The sequence below is a fragment of the Mobula hypostoma genome, chromosome 1 (genome assembly GCF_963921235.1).
Source record: "Mobula hypostoma chromosome 1, sMobHyp1.1, whole genome shotgun sequence".
Taxonomy (NCBI): Eukaryota; Metazoa; Chordata; class Chondrichthyes; order Myliobatiformes; family Myliobatidae; genus Mobula; species Mobula hypostoma.
Genome location: NC_086097.1, coordinates 202,443,340 through 202,463,021, shown reverse-complemented (window position 1 = coordinate 202,463,021; position 19,682 = coordinate 202,443,340). Strand labels below are relative to the sequence as shown.

The window sequence follows — 19,682 nt, the reverse complement described above, 5'->3', positions numbered from 1 at the left end:
ACAGCTCTGCATCCATCCTGCCCAGCCTTGTAAGAATCTGTACATTTCAATATCACCTGACATGCTCCAAGCAAGTCTCAGTTTCCCTACATTGTCAACTATTTCATCAAATATAATATAAAAATCAAACTTCTACATAAAGGACAAAATTACATTTTAATCTTCAGGTAATATCACAGGCCTGGTTATAGAATAAAAGCCTTAAAACTTGACTTATGTCATTAATATTTTGCACTGTTGCTTGGTTGTTGTGTTGTCTCTATTAATCTTGGATGGGAATTTTAAACTGTAAAGTAAGTTAACCATCTTGCTGTTCTACAGTTGTATCTTTCCAATGATAGACTGGGCCTCTGGGCCTCTGGGCCTTGGGCAGGTGAGGCTTGTTAGCCATGACTGGCAGCTCATCTGGAAGAAAAACTCTGATCTCAAACTTCCACTGGCTTGCAGCTCTACCTACTCATGGGGAAGGCTTAGGGAGTAAACCCCAAGGGAAAAATCCAAAGCTAAGATCCCTAAGGCAGTCCTACGTTGAGTTCAACGCTAACTGGCAACTCCTGTGACATCACTGGTACCAAACTGTACCGGTCTCTGCTGTTCCTTTGGGTTCATCAGACGCATGGAGAGGGGGAGTCTGCTATATGGGCAAGAGCTTGCTCTCCATATCGTACTGCCCAGGCTTGCATATCTAGACAACTAGAGGCAACATCCATGGTCAGCCCTGACCGATGGAGGCTTCACTCATTGGTGGAAATACCACATGGCTGAACAAGCACTTTTACTTGAAAATTTTTTGTAGCCTCAGTTAGATCACCCCTGCCTTTCAAAACTCATATCTATGTATTACATCAACATTGCCTGGGTGTCTACCCTGATTTCATCATGCCATATGTCATCTTCTCAAGCCCAAAGAAGACAAATGTAAGTGCCAGTAATGATTACAGGGAAATAAGGATCAGAAAGACAATAGCTTAAGCAAACAGAAAGGACATTGCGATATTGACAAAGAAAGGAGAAGTCCAATGAGAATCCAGGAAACAGAGAGTATGACAATAAAATATACAGCAATGAAACAGAGGAAAGGAACAGGAGAGAAAGGAGGCAAATACAGGTAAGAAGAAAGGATTGTTTGGCTTATGTAAATCATAGATGGAAATATGTTAAGGTTGTGTGTAGCATGATACATGCAAAAGTGCTCATCAGACATGGACTTGCTTAGCTAAATAATAAATCACAACCGAGGAGATTCAGAACTTATCAAAGATTGTGACAGTAATGAGCCAAATGGTAGATAAATAGAAGAGAGATAAGTCACCTGGACAAGATGAACTATAACCCACGGTTCTGAAACAGGTAGCTGAAGAGATTGTGGAGGCATTAGTAATGATTTTTCAAGAATCACTAGATTCTGTAATGGTTCCAGAGGACTGGAAAATTGCGCCCAACTCTTTAAGAAGAGGGAGACAAAGGATGCGAAATTATAGGTCAGTTAACATGACTTCAGTGGTTGGCAAGATGTTAAAGAGTCCATTATTAAGGATGGGAGTTTGGGGTATGTGGAGTCACATGACAAAATAGATCGAAGTCAGCATAGTTTTCCTAAGGGGAAATCTTGCCTGACACATCTGTTGAAATTTTTTGAGAAAATGGGATGGACAAACAAAGGAGAATCAGTGGATATTATTTACGTGAATTTTCAAAAGGCCCTTGACAAGATGCCGCACATTAGGCTGCTAAGAGACAAGTGAGAGTCAATAGTATTACAGAAAAGATACTGGCATGGAGAAAAGATTGCCTAACTGGCAGAAGGCAAAGAGTGGAAATAAAGGAGGCCTTTTTTGGTTGGCTGCTGGCAACTAGCGGTGCTCCACAAGGGTCAATGTTAATGATCTAGATGATGAAATTGATGCCCTGTGTCCAATTTTGCGGATGATACAGAAATAGCTGGATGAGCAGGTAGTGTGGTGAAAGGACTTGGACAGATCAGGAGAATGGGCAAAGAAACGGCAGATGTAATACAGTGTTTGGTCATGCACTTTGGTAGAAGGTATAAAGGTGTAGACTATTTTCTAAATTGGGAGCAAATTCATGAATTGGAGGTGCAAACAGACTTGGGATTCTTCATGCAAAATTTTCTAAAATTTATTTGCAGGTTGAGTCACTAGTAAGGAAGGCAAATGTAATGTTAACATTCATTTAGAGAGGACTAGAATATACAGGGAAGTGTGTAACGTTGAGGCTTTATAAGGCACTGGTTAGACTGTATCCCAAGTACTATGAGCAGTTTTGGACTCCATTTCTAAGAAAGGATGTGTATAGGAGAGGGTCCAGAGGATGTTTACAAGAATGAAAGGATGAATGAAAAGGTTAATGTACATGAAATGTTTGATGCCTCTGGGCCTATACTCACTGGAATTTAGAAGAATGAGGAACGATCTCATTGAAATATCCCAAATATTAAAAGGCTTAGATAGAGTGGATATGTAGAGGATGTTTCCAATAGGAAAAAAGTCCAGGACCAGAAGACACAGCTTCAGAATATAAGGATGTTCATTGATAACAGAGATAAGAAGAAATTTCATAAGCCAAAGTGTGGTGACTATGTGGAATTCATTGCCACAGAGGATTGTGGAGGCCAAATCATGGGGTATATTTACAGTGGAAGTTGATAGGTTCCTGATTAATAAGGGCGTCAAAGGTTACAAGGAGAAGGCAGATAAATAGAGTCAAGAAGGAAAATAAATTAGCCATGATCAAATGGTGGAGCAAAAGTGATGGACTGAATGGCCTAATTCTGCAACTGTGTCTTATGATCTTATGTCACTCAAGTTCATATGAGACAATCCTGCTAACTGGAGGTAAATACATGCTTAGGTTCCTGCATAGGCTACAGAACACTCTAACATTGATTTATGCCTTTTTGCCCTAAGTAGTGCACGTATCCAGGTGAAGTTTAGTCTTCATCGGGAGCAAACTATTCTCATTTCTGGCAATAGCCTTTATTCATCCACCTTCCTTTCCAAATGTTGTTATAATCATTATTTTAGTTAAGAATGAGATAGAATGTCAATTTCAGAACAATTTGAAATGTTGAGTGAGCTTGGGTTTTTCTCTTTAGAGTGAGGCCACTTGATAGGGGTGTATAAAATTATGAGAGGTATGGATAGAGTGGATAGCCAGCACCTTTTTCCCAGAGCTGCAATGACCGATACAGGAGAACATCTTTTTAAGGTGAGTGGTATGTGCTTGCAATGCTTGGGGGGTGGTGGTAGAGGCTGATACAATAGGGAAGCTTAAAACGCTTTTACTTCGGCACGTGTATATAAGAAAAATGCAGGGTAATGTGGCTGTGTCAAAGAGAAGGGTTAGATTGATTGTGGAGTAGGTTTATATAGGTCAGCACAATATTACCAGCTAAATAGCACAGTATACTGTTCTATGTTCAATGTTCTCACCCCACTTGATAGGAAATGTGACAGATTATGATGACATTTGGCAGTGATGAAACTAACTATTTGGAATATTGAAATGAGCTGCAATAGATTTTCCTGTAGTACTGTAGTTAAAATATAGAACACACTGCATTCTTTAAATTAGTATTTTATCTTATTATTGAATATCTACCTTTGTGTTTTCAGAAAGTGAGGGTTTAAAGCCTCATGAATACTTAATAAATAAATCACATTATGTGTCCTAGTTAATCTCATTTCAATGAAATGACCAATTGTTAAGGCTGTTCTTTCAAATATAATTATTTCTAAGTTGGGTAAAAGAAACCTCAACTAACCGTGAAGAATTGTTCAGGAGGAGGTTGATATATAGCCCAATCAGAACATGTTCATCACCCAGTCTATCAGCAATATCAAGGCTGTACTGTATCCTAGAATGATGGAAATGTAAAAAATGAAACCTAAGAAATTAAAAAATGAAAACATTGCAAAAGGTATATTTGAAATTTAAAACAAAATCAAATGGAAACATACAATTCCTTATGCACAAAGAATTCATTGTTCTGATTCAAGATATTTAAACTATAATTTGCTAAACTTGTTTGTTAATTAGCTCTGTGATTGGGGTGGGGTTAAATAAAGCTAAATCTGCTTGTAGGTACAGACCCATCTTAATATGAAACTGAGGATATATACATATTTTTCTAATACTAAATTAATTAGAGCAAAAATATTTCTACTGAAATCAAACTACATTCTACTGTGGGATACTTGGAAACATAAAATACATGTATGTACTTATGTCAGTTGTTAACATGGTATCTGACATTTTTATAGTGTTATTAGCTCATGTCAGACTCTCTTTAATACTCACCCTTTGCCTTTCAGCAAAGCTGGAGTAGCCCTAGCCAGTTGTTTGTTCTGCTCTACTTCACTGATCTCATCAGGAAAGCTATTTAATGAGATAAGAATACTAAATAAAGAACAATACTGGGGAAACAGGTTTAAAGTTAAACTGTGAAATGCATATAGAACGTAAACATAGGGCAAATAAACTAAAAGTTAAATTCATTTAACACTGCACAGAAAGACTAAGGATATTTCAGAAATAAAAAATAAATATGGTAAATCAAAGTAAGAAACAACAAAATTGTAACTTCAATGCAATGTAGAAGAATATGATTAGTTATTACTGGAAATAGTTGCACATGTTCACTGTGCTCATGTAAACTTCTACTGGCAAATGAGCGCCTAAAGCAATATAGAAAGAACTTGTAAATTGGAAAACCCTTTTCTGTTTCTCTGCAATTACAGGTCATGAATCAATTAATTGTTCAAGCAGTAGCCTATGCTGGGCTTTTCCTTCAAGCTCTTCCTGGTGCACTGTTCTCCTTGCTGCAAACTCCAGTCATGTGACAGCTATTCTTTCTTGTTGCATACTGAATAGCACTAGCCAAAATGTTTGTTTCACAAACCAGGTTTCAAACTTGTATTTTCCGTATCATTTTGAACTAATAATGAAATTGAATTCTTACTGGTTTGAACTATAAATGGACAGGGAGATGGTTCAAAAAGCTAAAAATACCCCCTGATGATTTCCACACATATTGATCACTCTGGAGGGGTCTGGGTAAGCTTTAGACAGTCATCATTGAATAAGGTTATCTCCTGTACAAAGCTCATAGTAAACAGCAGTATCTGTACTTCTCCCTACACTTTAAAGTTAATTCAGACAGCAATTACCTGAATTCACGTTTTATTTATTCATTTATTTGAGCTATAGCACTGAATAGGCCCTTCTGACTCTTTGAGCCACACCTCCTAGCAATCCCTCAGTTTAATCATGGCTAATTAACCTACCAATCGGTATGTCTTTGATTTGTGGGATGAAACTGGCATATCCAGAAGAAACCTGCACTGTCATGAGGAGAACGTAGAAACTCCTTACAGACAGTGGCTGGAATTGAACCCAGTTTGAGTACAGAGAGGAAATTAAGAACCTGGTGGCACAGTGTGAAGACAATAACCTATCCCTCAACGTCAGCAAGAAGAAGGAATTGGTTGTTGACTTCAGAAGGAGTAGCAGACCACATGACCCAATTTAGATTATGAAGACACGTAGTCCTCTTTTATTGTAATTTAGTAATGCATGCATGAAGAAATGATATAATATTTCCTCCGGTGTGATATCACAAAACACAGGACAGACCAAGACTGAAAAAACTGACAAAACCACATAATTATAACATATAGTTACAACAGTGCAACAATACCATAACTTGATGAAGAAGTCCATGAGCACAGTAAAAGTGCAAAGTCTCTCAAACGTCCCACATCTCACGCAGACGGGAGAAGGAAGAAAAACTCTCCCTGCCATGCCGACCACAGTCCGACTCTGAGTCATCTGAAAACCGAGCTCTGACCAGCTCTCCGACACCGACTACTGAGCACCATCTCTGACGAACGATTCGACCTCAACCTCGGTCGCCAACAGCAGGCAAAGCCGGGGATTTTGAGGCCTACCCTCTGAAAGATTCCCGACCACACAGTAACGACAGCAGCGAACGAGCATTTCAGAAATTTCTCCAGATGTTCCTCTGTGCTTTCACGTCCATTCTCCATTGGTGGTGCGCAAGTGGAACAGGTCAAAAGCTTTAAGTTCCTCGGGGTCAGCATCACAAATGACCTGACTTGGTCCAACCAAATACAGTCCACTGCCAAGAAGGCCCACCAGTGTCTTTACTTCCTGAGAAAACCAAAGAAATTTGGCCTGTCCTCTAAAACCCTCACTAATTTTTATAGATGCACTGTAGAAAGCATTCTTCTGGGGTGCATCACAACCTGGTATGGAAGTTGTGCTGTCCAAGACTGGAAGAAGCTGCAGAAGATCATGAACACGGAGCAGCACACCACACAAACCAATCTTCCGTCCTTGGACTCACTTTACACCGCACGCTGTCGGAGCAGTACTGCAGGATAATCAAGGACACGACCCACCCAGCCAACACACTTTTCGTCCCCTCTTCCCTCCGGGAGAAGGCTCATGAGCCTGAAGACTCGTACGGCCAGATTTGGGAACAGCTTCTTTCCAACTGTGATAAGACTGCTGAACGGATCCTGACCCGGATCTGGGCCGTACCCTCCAAATATCCGGACCTGCCTCTCGGTTTTTTTTTGTACTAGCTTACTTTCCATTTTCTATTTATGATTTATAATTTAAATTTTTAATATTTACTATCGATTTGTAATCCAGGGAGCGGGAAGCACAGAACCAAATATCGCTGTGATGATTGTATGTTCTAGTATCAATTGTTTGGCGACAATAAAGTATAAAGTATACAGTTCACTGGTGCAGTAAAGCATTGTGCTAACCACTATGATATCACCCAGGCCTCTCATAATCTGCTCTCTATTCCTTCCATAGTTACAGTGATCACATTTGTTCTGTCATTCCTCCTGCAAAATCCAGACCAACATCTCAACAAAGAGTATAAAATACCTCTAAAATACACAACAAAGCCCTTATTCATGAAATAATCGGACATTAACAAAAATAGGGTAGCACACTAATTTTTAAAAAATCCAGCAAACCTGTGACTTCAATGGATGGTAATTATCACATTTGTATATTTTTCAGAAGCAGAATCAGATTCACGAGTTTTATATAATATGTGAAGCTTGTTGTTTTGCGGCAGTACAGTGAAAAGATAGAAAATTACTATAAATGACAAAATAAGTAAATAGTGCAAAAAAAAGGAATAATGTGTCCATGGCTTGTTTAGAAATCTGACAGTGGAAGGGAAGAAGCTGTTCCCAAATGATTGAGTGTTACCCTTCAGCCTCCTCTGCCTTCTCCCTGACGGTAGTAATGAGAAGAGGGCATGTCACGAATGGTGAGGGTCTTCAAAGACAGATGCTGCCTTCTCAAGGCACTACCTCTTGAAGAAGCCTTCAATAGTGGGGAGGGTTGTGTCAGTGATGGAGCTGACCGAGCCTACAACACTCTGCAGCCTCTCGTGATCCTGTGAATTTTCCCATTAGTTCCTAGTATCAGAGAATTAGAAAGGCTTCTGAGTGAAATAAACACTGGGCTCTGAGGATACAGGTGGGGAATGAAGCTGACTAGACTAACCTGCAGACAGCAGCATGGACTATGGGCTGAATGGCTTGTGATCAGTAGCGACAGTGTAATTCAACTCTAACAGCTATTTTATATTTCAGACAACTCTTAGAAAAACTAATTGAGAAAATAGCCAGGATTCTCTTTGTTTTGCTCACTACAGTTTCAAGCATTCAGGCTTGGAGATGCCAGAAAAGGCTGGGAGCGTTCACTACTTCAAGTAGGAACCACTAAAAATTTGAAGGTATTGACAATCATCTTGAATGTTACAATGAAAATGAAAATTTGGAGGATACGTTCGTCAAAAGTATTGTATGAAGGCAGTCCATGATCTGCATAGGTGTCTACACTGATTTTGTTCACTTACAGGCAATCAAAAAAACACAGTAGCGTACACTGGATAAATTCCTCGGTCGATAACTATTAGGAACTAATACTGTTTATACTACTGTTAGGAGCATTGATAGTGTTCTAATTTGTTCTGTATTTCATTTAAATATATAATTTGTTGCTCAGTTAAACAGTAGTTTGTCTTTTTTATACCTTTGTAACTAGGTGTCTGTGCTAATTTTGTTAATTTATAGTGTGACAAGAATACACATAGATTAAGACGTAGCTGTCCTGTGCTGGCACCAGTGGAATCAGCAGTTGGTCTGCCACCTGTCTTCAGGAGAGAGAGAGATAAGGAAAACAATGGAGCAGCATTTGGAGATGTTAATGAAGGAAGGAGAGCTGTCAAGATCGGCTCCCCCTTTGAACCCTGAACTGTTTGAAGTGATGGACAGGCGATACCCCAGCAGGGGGATAAAAAGGGACAGGTTCGCTAAGGCAGGACACACACACGACACCCGAGGTAACGAGACCCTGGAAGCGGTGCGTCTCTCACAAGTCGGTGGGAAGTACCGGGCCATAGACGCACAGGGTGGAAAGGCACGATCGGCGGGAACCTGGTGTGTGTCCACCCTTGCCTGGGTGCCAGGTTCACCGCAGAGAAACGATCGTATCTGGAAACGGAGGGATCACGGTCGGTGACCTCAGATGACATCACAAAGGACTCGCCCGAAAGCTGACTGCGAAGGTCTGTGTGGAAGCCTTGAATATTCATTTGTTTTGCTCTCTCTCTCCTTCCCCCCACTGTCCATCGCCACGGCAGCGATTACTGCGAACTGAACTGAACTAAATTGAACTGAACTTCGCGTCACTTTGAAACTGGTCATTTACCCCTAGACAACGATAGAGCTTGATTGATCCTGTTAACTTAATTCTGTGTACATGTATGTTTATCATTGCTGAACTGTTGCATTTATTATCCTTTTGATTAGAGCACTGTGTTGCTTGTTTCTTTAATAAAACTTTCTTAGTTCTAGTAATCCAGACTCCAACTGAGTGATCCATTTCTGCTGGTTTGGCAACCCAGTTACGGGGTACGTAACAATAGTCAATCTAAGGAATAGGACAATGTCTTGGTTTTCCATTGCATCCAACAATGACAGCAAAACCTGTGTGGGAGAGTTTTTAAACTGGAAAAGCCTTTGAAGTGGGACAGTTCCATCTCTCAACTACGGAAGTCCAGGTCCAGTGGTATGAGTAGTTGTCACAACTGGGGTCTTCCTTGGTTGCAGTAGATAACCATGTCTTCTTCTGTGGCTTATTGTGCCTTTTGCCATTCACGAAGTGTTGCAGAACTGCCTTCTTTTCTGTTGGAACTCGCTGCTGATCTCAAATTGCCAGTCCGCCGGAGCTGACTTTTCATGCTGAGACAAGCACGTCCCTATTTCACTGGGGTATGAAGCCCGCTGGCCACCCTTACCTGGTTTAGCAGCCTCTCAAAGCGGTGTACCATGGTGTGACTGCTGTCACATGCCAACAGCTACTTGGAGCCAGATGTGAGAAGTGGGTGTCTGATGGAGACCAAAGGTGAGTGAGCCGCCCTAGAATGGTCATGACAAGCCCTTCCACCTGAGGTGCTACTTCTCCCTGGGCACCTCATAATTTGTTACTGAGTTAAACAGTAGTTTATCATTTTTATACCTTTTTAACTACTTCCATGAAACTTTGGCTAATTAGGACAGCCATTTAAATGGGACAAAATATACTGGTCCTGATATGTCTCAATTCACTGGAACCCACTGAAAATAGATTGATGCTACTTTTTTTTTGAAAAAAATTGGTTTCATACTGTTAATCTCCGAAACAAAACATTTCTGACACTCTGTCAGGGGAATGCTTTATTAAGGAAATGATACTGGGCAATAATTTTGTGAATTATGTCTGAACCAAAAATACTACATTTGTTTTAGAATTGAGATAAAATTTTCTCTTATCTAAGAACTAATGCTTTATCATATTAAACAAGGTTTGATGCATTTGTTTTGGTTGTCAGGATTACGTGTACAAAATAGCACTGTGATTTTATTAACAGTGTGGAATGCCCACAAGAATTAAGATCTTAAAAAGTTATACAGATACTTGGAAACACATTTCTAGATCAAAAGAAGCAATATTTCCCTTGCCACCAAGATCAAATAATTGGACACAGAAGGAGTGTGCCATGGAGAGATGGAGAGATAACATTTTCCAAACATAAAAAGAGATTTAGCAGGAAATAAATTAGAAGCCTGAAAACATGAATTCCTTTGTGCTGAGGTTTCTTTTGACTTCCATACAAATTTTTGATTGAGTTGATCATGTTGCATGCACATTTTTATTCAAATATTACACACAAGTATTATCTATGTTTTTATTTTTAAAAACGACAATTTGGCTTACTAGAATTTGTGCAATAAACCGGGAAGGACACAATAAGCTTGTGACACAGAAACAATTGGGACTACCAAACTCCCCAACTAACAAGTAACAGTTAAAATACACATGTCCTATGTATCTGAAATGTATAAGCAATAAAGAAAATAAATATTAATCATTGGTACAGATGGTTGAAATGCCAACTAGTAATAAAATATGTAGCAAGATCATTTTTAATAGTCCGGTTTAAGATGGTGCTGGTGAAACACAGCGACGACTTACTGGCAGCAAGCAAAGCTACAAACTATTTTATTAATCACACATTTTCTGAAAAACGATCACTGTAATCACCAGCCAGTAACTTTCCTTTTGGAGTTGAGCTTTTGAACTGCCTGTATGACCTGGGATTTTTGTGGTGTGAACTGGAGTTTCAAAGGTGCAGGATGGTTGTGGCATGGCACACGTGGGCTGAATTGAGGTGGTGGGGCCCAGCCCCAAGGGCGAGGAACGAGCCAATGTGTGGCCTTTACCGGAGCAGACTTGTAGCCGATTCAAAGTGGCAGATCAGAGGTGAGGCACATCCGAGGGGTGGCAGGGCCCAGGTCCCAGGGCCCAGAGTGAGGAACGAGCTGACGTTCGGCCAGTTTAAGTACTGGGCCAGATTGGAAAGGTCAGGATGTCAGGGCCGGGAGCAAAGGATAAGCCAGTGTTCAGCTTACTGCTTGGCGAGGCTTCCTCACTTTTGCACTGAACTGAGGCATCCTGCAACTAACGGGCTCCTGGATTGGCTGTGACTGGCTTTGTGGCTGTGAACTTACTTTCGTGAATCTTAATTCTGAATGTTATTTGCTTACTTTTTATTGTTTCCATGATTTGTTCTTTTTTTCTTTGCACATTGGGTGTTTTTTTTAAATGGGTTCTATTGGGTTTCTTTGTTTTGTGGCTGTCTGTAAGGAGACAAATCTCAAATGTACATAGAGTACACATACTTTGATAATAAATGTATTTTGAACTTTTGAACTTTGAATGATTATAATTTTCTTTGGCTTGCGAGTCTGACAGCACATTCTCAATAAACAGTTTCAAATGTTCAATGTACATCTATTCAAAAAACATCTTTTGAAATTTATAGTTATTATTGGAAATTTAAATGTGTTAAATAAAATTTTCATTCAAATATATGACACAAAATGGAAAACCAAATGCATTAATCAATGTTAATTCAGACTAAAAATTATTAAAATGTGTTCTGACTCCAGTTGAAACATAAAACATTTATTCAATTTGACAACTCAAGCAAATCTGGAGTAATTGTAGATGGTCAGGTTTTGTGGCATCTATTACATTCTACCCTTATTGGCCATGTTTCATTGTGTTGGGCACGTGGCCAAGTGGTTAAGGCGTTCATCTAGTGATCTGAAGGTCGCTAGTTTGAGCCTCAGCTGTGGCAGCGTGTTTGTGTCCTTGAGCAAGGCACTTAATCACACATTGCTCTAGTGTCTGTGCAAGGAGTGGCGCCTCACACAGACTTCCAATCTGCGCCTTGTAAGGCATGAAAATGCCTGACACAGGCCTCTCATGGTCTGAGTTGACGTTCCCTCCCTCCCCTTCATTTAAAGTTCAGAGTTCAAAGTCACTTTTCAATTTATGTTGAGTTTCTAATAATCTAACTGCAGTGTGTCCCTTGTAAGATCTATAATCTTCAACAGTGTAACAAAAAGATCCATAACTAAGAATATGATAAAAGATGACTACCTTAATTTTGTAATGCAATGAAACTTTTAAGAATTGAATAGATTGTGAATTAAAGCCAGAGTCTGGAGATGTGACAAAAATATTGGTAAAATGAGGTAGTCTGTAAACTGTGTTAAAAGGCGATGGAGCTGGAAGGGTCAAAGGAAAGAATTCTTGATTATAATGGTGTCAGCTGGATTTGTAGATGTCAAAGGCAAAGAGATGCCTAAAAGGCTGTTTCAGAGAAGCAGATAGCTGGAGATTGGGAAGGTGGGTTCTGGAAGCCTTTGGAATATGATTGCATAAAATGGAGAAGCTTTTGGAATATGACTGCTTAAAACGGAGAAGCATTTGGGATGGTCTTGAAAACCTCAAGGTCATGCACTGGGAGTACACAGTATAAGCAGCACAAGGAACACATCACTTTACAAACTATCCACAAACCACCTCATTTGCGTGAGAGTTTGCAAATCCACTGTTACCTCAAAACACCTAAAACTTAAATGGAAACAAAGACCAGAAGAAATTAGAGCAGAATGAAAGCATTTGCCCCATCTCATCAGCTCTGCCATTCAATCGTGGTGGAATTTTTCCCAATCCCATTCTCCTGCCTCAACTCCCTTACCAATCAAGAACATATCAATTTCTGCCTTAAATACGCCCAGTAAATTGGCCTACACTGTCCACTGCAGCAACACAGACCACAGATTCAATATTGTTTGGTTGAAGACTCATCTTGGTTTTATAGGGACACTTCTTTAGTCTGGGGCTGTGCCCTCATATTCTAGTCAAACCTACTGATCGAAACATTGTCTCCACATTCAATCTATCCAGGCTTTACTGTCTATGATCTTAAGTTTTATTTATGTAAAAGTAGTAAAAAAAAATGTCATGCATTAGAGGGCAAGATGGAAAAAGCTTAGTACAATAAACTATTAGCACAAATGATCTTCCCAAACTATCCTAAAGAATTCAAATTCCAAGAGGTACACAAGATAAACTTCATCACACATGGAACATCATATTCAAAGTGGCAGCTAGTGACTGCTTATGATCAAATAATGTAATTGGATTAAGGAAGTAACTAATACAATGTCGTAGGCAACACGACAGCTGAACTTGCATTTTGGAAAAGGGAAATTTTTGTAAAAATGTAAAGGTGGGAACTACTTAAACACTTATTTGATGAGGCATTCTTTTGTGCCCATGATTGCAGTTAGATAAAGATAGTAAGAATGTTGGTCTTTGCATCAGGCAGAGTGCTGGAAAAGTATTAAGAGTTTAACAGTTCCTTCAACTTGAAATTATATACTCTTTAAAATGACTTATGTCAAATTCATTTAATTAAGTCAATTTCCATGCAATCTTCAACTTAAAGTTCAGTAATTTGCAAAATAATATCATTCTCTTGCAATACTCACTTATTTCTGATCCCAAATGACAAAAATAGTACCTTTGCAAGTATTCAATCATATTCAAAATGGCTGCTTATGATCAAGTACTATTTTTGTCTCTTTAGAGCGTGAAAAACTTTGTTTTTTTGTTATTCTAGGACATCATTTATGTCCTACATTTCCTACCCCAAAATTTTGCTACTATTTAACAAAAAACATCAGTTCTACTCTGAAAAGTTAAGTGACCATTTATGTTGCTGCTTGACTGCAACTATTTAAAGAATATAACTAAAATGCAACATTTTCAATTAGGTGTAATGCTGCTGTGTTTATTATAAAGACAAACAATACATGCCTTAACATTCAACATTTTTAACTTTCTACTTTGTTCTTACCTTTTAAAGTTCCACAGAATTGACTGACCTACCTCTTGTTTGGGCTGGGGCTTCCTGAGGTTATAACTGAATGAGAGAACATTGTGTCATTCATGTTAGGAGGAGGTCTTGAAGGCCTATGGCATAAAAAACATAGTTTATTGTTATAATAAGCTGAACCTAAAATATATCTTAATTATACTCTCACCAAATACAATCTTTAGAAGGCAAAATGAAATTAAAAACGAAACTAGTTTAGTATTGCAAATTGTTATTAATAATTTCCTACTCTGAAAACTCAGTAAAGTTTTGAAGATTTATAATTGATTTCAATAAGTACCTCTGAAGAATAAAAATTTTATTAAAAATATAGTCTGTAAATGCTACTGAATGAGTATCCAGTTTTCATAAAGTTTTTTTTTCTATTATTTAACTGGCTTGATATCTTTAATGTATTAGACAAAAGAACTTTACTGAGTGTTCATATGCTACTATTTGCAATTATTTTAAGGAACTATCTAAAATTATAATGTCTCAGCACAGAAGAAGATAATTCTGGCATCTTGCTTATACCAGTTCTTCAAACTATAACATACAATTAGTTCATATATCCCTTTTTTATCCAGGTAGCTGCGTAAGCTTTAAACCCTCAAGTATTTGCCTCATTTTTTTTTGAGACTTATTATTGGTTCAGCTTCTCTCAGGCTTTTCAGGTAGTGTAAAAAAAATCCTTCTTCCCTCTTTGATTTTGCCAATCTCCTTAAACTCCTGTTCTCTGTCAATTAATCATTTCCCGACTTGTCATCCTGCTTATATCAGCTAAATATTTTATTTTCTTAGTGATAATATAAAAGCCTTTGATTAACTCAATCAACGACCACCCCCCAACCTTCTTTGGTTTTGAGAAGAATGATCCCAGCATCTCTGTCTCTACATTACACTCGTGCATCACTAGTAATACAGTACCATTCCGGTAAACCTTCTTCAATCCTTTGAAGTCTTTTCTAATGTTAGTTCTCACTATACACTCAATAGAAAAATAAATATATTCCCCAAAACACCTCGTGTTCTTCATTTTTCTTCTACATTTCAGTAGAGTTCATTGGGAATTTCAGTCTAGATAGCAAATATCTGTCAGTGCAAAACCATTGACATCCGTTATTAAGAAAGGAGTAACAGGCTATTTAGAAAATGATAATATGATCATGCATAGCAAAAGTGAATTGAAAAATTTATTGGAGTTCTTTTAGGACATTTCAGCCTAGTGTTTAAGAGGGAACCAATAATGCAAGTTATTTGAAACACAAAAAGACCTCCAATAAAATACCATATGAAAATCATGAGATGCTACATAAATGGTCCTTCTAGTGTATTGGAATGGATAAAGGAATGGCCAACTGATAGGAAGCAAAGGATATGGATAAATGGGTAATCTTCAGCTGTCAATCCGTAACAAGTCTGGTACCGAGGGAGTCAGTGCCAGAGCCTCAACCATTTACAATCTATATTAGTGATTTAGATCAATGGTGACCAGTTTTGCTGAAGATACCAAGCTGCTTATGAAGAGGACAAAAGTTTTGCACAGTAATACAGACAGGGAAGGGTGCGGACAAAATTATAATCAACGGAATTTAATGTGGTGGTGTTATCCGATTTAGTAAGAACAGTTTCAAAAAATTAACAGTGGGAGACCATCAAGTGCTAAAAACATTTGGTTGTCCTTACATTGTCGATGTGCCTGTGCAGCAAGCATCAGGAAATTAAGTTCAAGTTTAATGATCATTCAACCTGACATGAATATAGATAAATTCCTCCGGGGGAGAGGTGCAAAACATATTACCAACAGCACACTGCACAAGTGACATATAAGGTTACAATTTCAGAAAAACATAGTCACTAAGAAAAAAATATATAGTCCACATCCCTGAGTGGCATGATTGCAGATTTATGGTAAGTTGCCCTGGTTTAGCTTGTTCATCCACCAAGCAAACCTCAGGGGGCAATACCAACAGGAGTGGCCAGCCCCAACATTGCCTTATGAGAAAAATTTAAACAGACTAGGCAATAATTTTCTGGAGCTGAGAAAAATTAAAGAAACAACAATCTAAAAGGGCATGACAGGGTGTACTTTGAAGATGTTTCTCCAAGGAAGAGCCACAGAGTTAGAACATAGAACAGAGAAAACCTACAGCACAATACAGGCCCTTCAGCCCACAAAGTTGTGCTGAACATGTCCCTACCTTGGAAATTACCAGGCTTACCTATAGCCCTCTATTTTACTCAGCTCCATGTACCTATCTAAATGTCTCCTAAAAGACCCTATCGTTTCCGCCTCCATCACCGTTGCCGGCAGCCCATTCCACGCACTCACCACTCTCTGAGTAAAAAACTTACCCCTGACATCTCCTCTGTACCAACTCCCCAGCACCATAAACCTGTGTCTTCTTGTGGCAAGCATTTCAGCCCTGGGAAAAAGCCTCTGACTATCCACACGATCAATGCCTCTCATCATCTTATACACCCCTATCAGGTCACCTCTCATCCTCCGTCACTCCAAGGAGAAAAGGCCGAGTTCACTCAACCTGTCTTCATAAGGCATGCTCACCAATCCAGGCAACATCCTTGTAAATATCCTCTGCACCCTTTCTATGGTTTCCACATCCTTCCTGTAGTGAGGCGACCAGAATTGAGCACAGTACTCCAAGTGGGATCTGACCAGGGTCCTATATAGCTGCAACATTACCTCTCGGCTCCTAAATTCAATTCAACGATTGATGAAGACCAATACATCGTATGCCTTCTTAACCACAGAGCCAACCTGCGCAGCTGCTTTGAGCATCCTATGGACTCGGACCGCAAGATCCCTCTGATCCTCCACACTGCCAAGAGTCTTACCATTAATACTATATTCTGCCATCATATTTGACCTACCAAAATGAACCACTTCACACTTATCTGGATTGAACTCCATCTGCCACTTCTCTGCCCAGTTTTGCATCCTATCAATGTCCCGCTGTAACTTTTGAGTTCCAAGGTGAAAGGATGGTTATTTAAGGTGGAGTAAAATTTCTTCTTTCAGAAGACTGTGAATCAATGAAATTATCCAAATGCTCTGAAATGAAGTATATTCAACACCGAAACATAAGGGACTAAAAGTTTGTGGACACTGGACAAGACTGTGGGATTAAGACCAAAGATCAGAAATGCCATCATCTCACTTATTGAAGGAGCAAGTTTGAAGGGTCAACCGACTTACTCCTGTTCTTATTTCTCATGTTCTTACGTGTATTATGACTGCCTCCAAAGCAATTTTATAAATTTTAAGGTATTTGACAAGGTACTCCATAGTAGTCTGATCAAGATGATAAGGATGCAAGTGATCCATGGTAACTTGATGGTTTTGATTCAGAATTGGCTTGACCATAGATGGTGGTTGTGGAAGGGTGATATTCTGGTTGAGGGTCCAGTGCCAGTGGTGTTCAGTTGGGGTCAGTGCAGGTACTTCTATTGTCTGTGATATATACATTCAGTGGCTACTTTATTAGGTACAGGAGTGGAACCTGGTGTGGGTTTCTGCTGTTGTAGCAGAGGTTCAACATGATGTGCCCTTCTGCACACCAATGTTGTAACATCATTGTATTTGAGTTCATGTCACCTTCCTGTTGGCTTGAACCAGTCTGGTCACACTCCTCTGATCTCTTTCATTAACAAGGTGCTTTCACGCACAGAACTACCACTCACTGGATTTTCTTTTGTTTTTCCGCACCATCCTCTGTAAACTCTAGGGACTGTTGTATGTGAAAATCCCAGGAGATTAGCAGTTTCTGAAATACTCAAACCACCCCATATGGCACCACCAATTAAACCACAGTCAAAGTCACTAAGATCACATTTCTTCCCCATTCTAATATTTGGTCTGAACAACAGAACCATGTTGGCAAGCTTTTTGCATTGTGTTGCTGCCACATAATTGGCTTGGATATTTGCATTAATGAGCAGGTGTACAGGTGTAGCTAGTAAAGTGGCCACTGAGTGCATAAATGACTTGGATAAAAAATATGGCTGTATAGGTTAGGAAGTCTGCAGATGATACAAAGATTGGTGGAGTTGCAGACAGTGAAGAAGATTCTGAAAGGGTATAACAGGTTCAAAGCATCAGCTCTTCAATTTCAAGTTTAAGCTTCAGTCAGCCATATATGAATACAGCCAAATGAAGCAGTGTTACTCCAGGGCCAAGGTGCAAAACACAGTACCATCAGTCACACACAACACAAGGCACATATAAAATGCCAGTGAAATACAGTTACAGGAAAAAATATATTCCAGACCCTGAGCCCATAAATGTTGCAGGAGTCTGTAGTTGAACACAATATAGCCTGTTTTCTGCAAAGCGAACACCGGGGGCAGCACCGACTCCAGCTTGGACACCACGACATGTCGCCTCTGTTGTAGTGCACTAATTTTGACACCTCTGTCTTGGGCAGCTGTAAATAGGTGACAGCGTGGCTTGAGGCCTCCCTACGACCGAGACCACGCAGCTCCCCGCTGTCCGCCAATAAATCAGTGATTTGGACTTGCAGCATTCCATTTTAACAATCTTCAACAGGGTCTTACAATCACAAGAAATGTGACTAAGACAATTGCTATCTGTTAGACTGCACACTTCCTTCCTGTATCGACTCCTCTGATGCCTCTGTGACACAGGCAAAGAGCACAAACTGCACCAAGTCCATCTCCTTCAATTTCTCCACCAACAAGTAACTCACTAATGGGGTAGACCCGTTAATGTCCATCAGGATCTTGTAAAAAATGTTTAAAAAGGACAATAACACCTTTGGTTGCTATAGAAGCTGCTGCGATCAAACACTCTGACATCTTATTGGAAGATATAGGCAAAAAATGAAGTTTAATCCAAGCAAATATGACACATTACACTTTGGAAGGTCAAATATAAAAGGAAAATATAAGGTTTATGTTAGGACTATTGATGCACAGAGGGATCATGGGGTTGAAGTCCATTGTTTTCTGAAAGTGGCTGTGTTAGTGGAGAGGATAGTAAATTTAATGTATGGCAAGCTTGGCTTCATTAGCTTGGGCATTGATTATAAAAGTCCATGGACTTGCCTCTAATCGTGCTTCTTTTTTGTACTTGTGCCTTCTTTTGCAACTTTTTTTTGCATTATTTATGTACAATTTTTGTTTCACAACTTCTGTGTCTTGTCTGATTCTACATGCCCTTAATGCTGCTGCAAGTTAGTCTTTCAGCGTACCAATATCTCACTGTACTTGTGCATATTATTGAAAAACTGACTTGTGGAAATCACTTTGCGGCTACATAAAACTTCGCTGATGTTGTATTTGAAATATTGTGTGTAACTCTGGTTGTCCCATTACAGGAAGGATGTGGAGGCTTTGGAAAGAGTACAGAAATAATTTACCAGAAAGTTGCCTGAATGAAAGGTATGAGGATGGACAAACTTGTGTTGTTTTCTTTGGGCACTGCAGGCCAGAGGAGACCAGACAGAAGTTCACAAAATTATGAGGCAGAGATGGGATAAATAGTCAGAATCTTTCTCCCCAGGGTAGAAAGGTCAAATGCCAGAGGTTATGCATATAAAGGTGAGAGGGGAAGTTTAAAAGAGCTGTGAAGGGCAAGTGTTTGTTTTACTTCCACACAGAGTGTGGCAGGTGCCTGGAACGGACTGCCAGGCATAGGGGTAGAAGCAGATAGGATATTGATGGTTAAGAGGCTTTTGAGAGAGGCACATGGATATAGAGGGATAGAGGAACATGGATCACATGCATATAGAAGAGGTTTCATTTAATTTGTTACTATGCTCAGCATACGCATCATGGGCTAAAGGGCTTT

General features: G+C 39.4%; 1 protein-coding gene across 12 annotated transcripts in view; it reads right to left on the bottom strand.

Moving 5' to 3' along the window:
* The window catches only part of dtna (dystrobrevin, alpha), a 205,021-nt gene that overhangs the window by 76,572 nt on the left and 108,767 nt on the right, over positions 1-19,682 (bottom strand). For 9 of the 12 annotated variants that reach the window (XM_063063098.1, XM_063063106.1, XM_063063113.1 and 6 more), the window contains 3 exons: positions 13,867-13,950; positions 4,321-4,398; positions 3,785-3,877 (listed from right to left, as the gene is read on the bottom strand). In XM_063063098.1, the coding sequence (XP_062919168.1) occupies positions 3,785-3,877; positions 4,321-4,398; positions 13,867-13,950 (255 nt within the window). The remainder of the gene's footprint in view (positions 1-3,784; positions 3,878-4,320; positions 4,399-13,866; positions 13,951-19,682) is intronic. The other 3 variants (XM_063063140.1, XM_063063133.1, XM_063063120.1) reach the window with 1 other exon arrangement.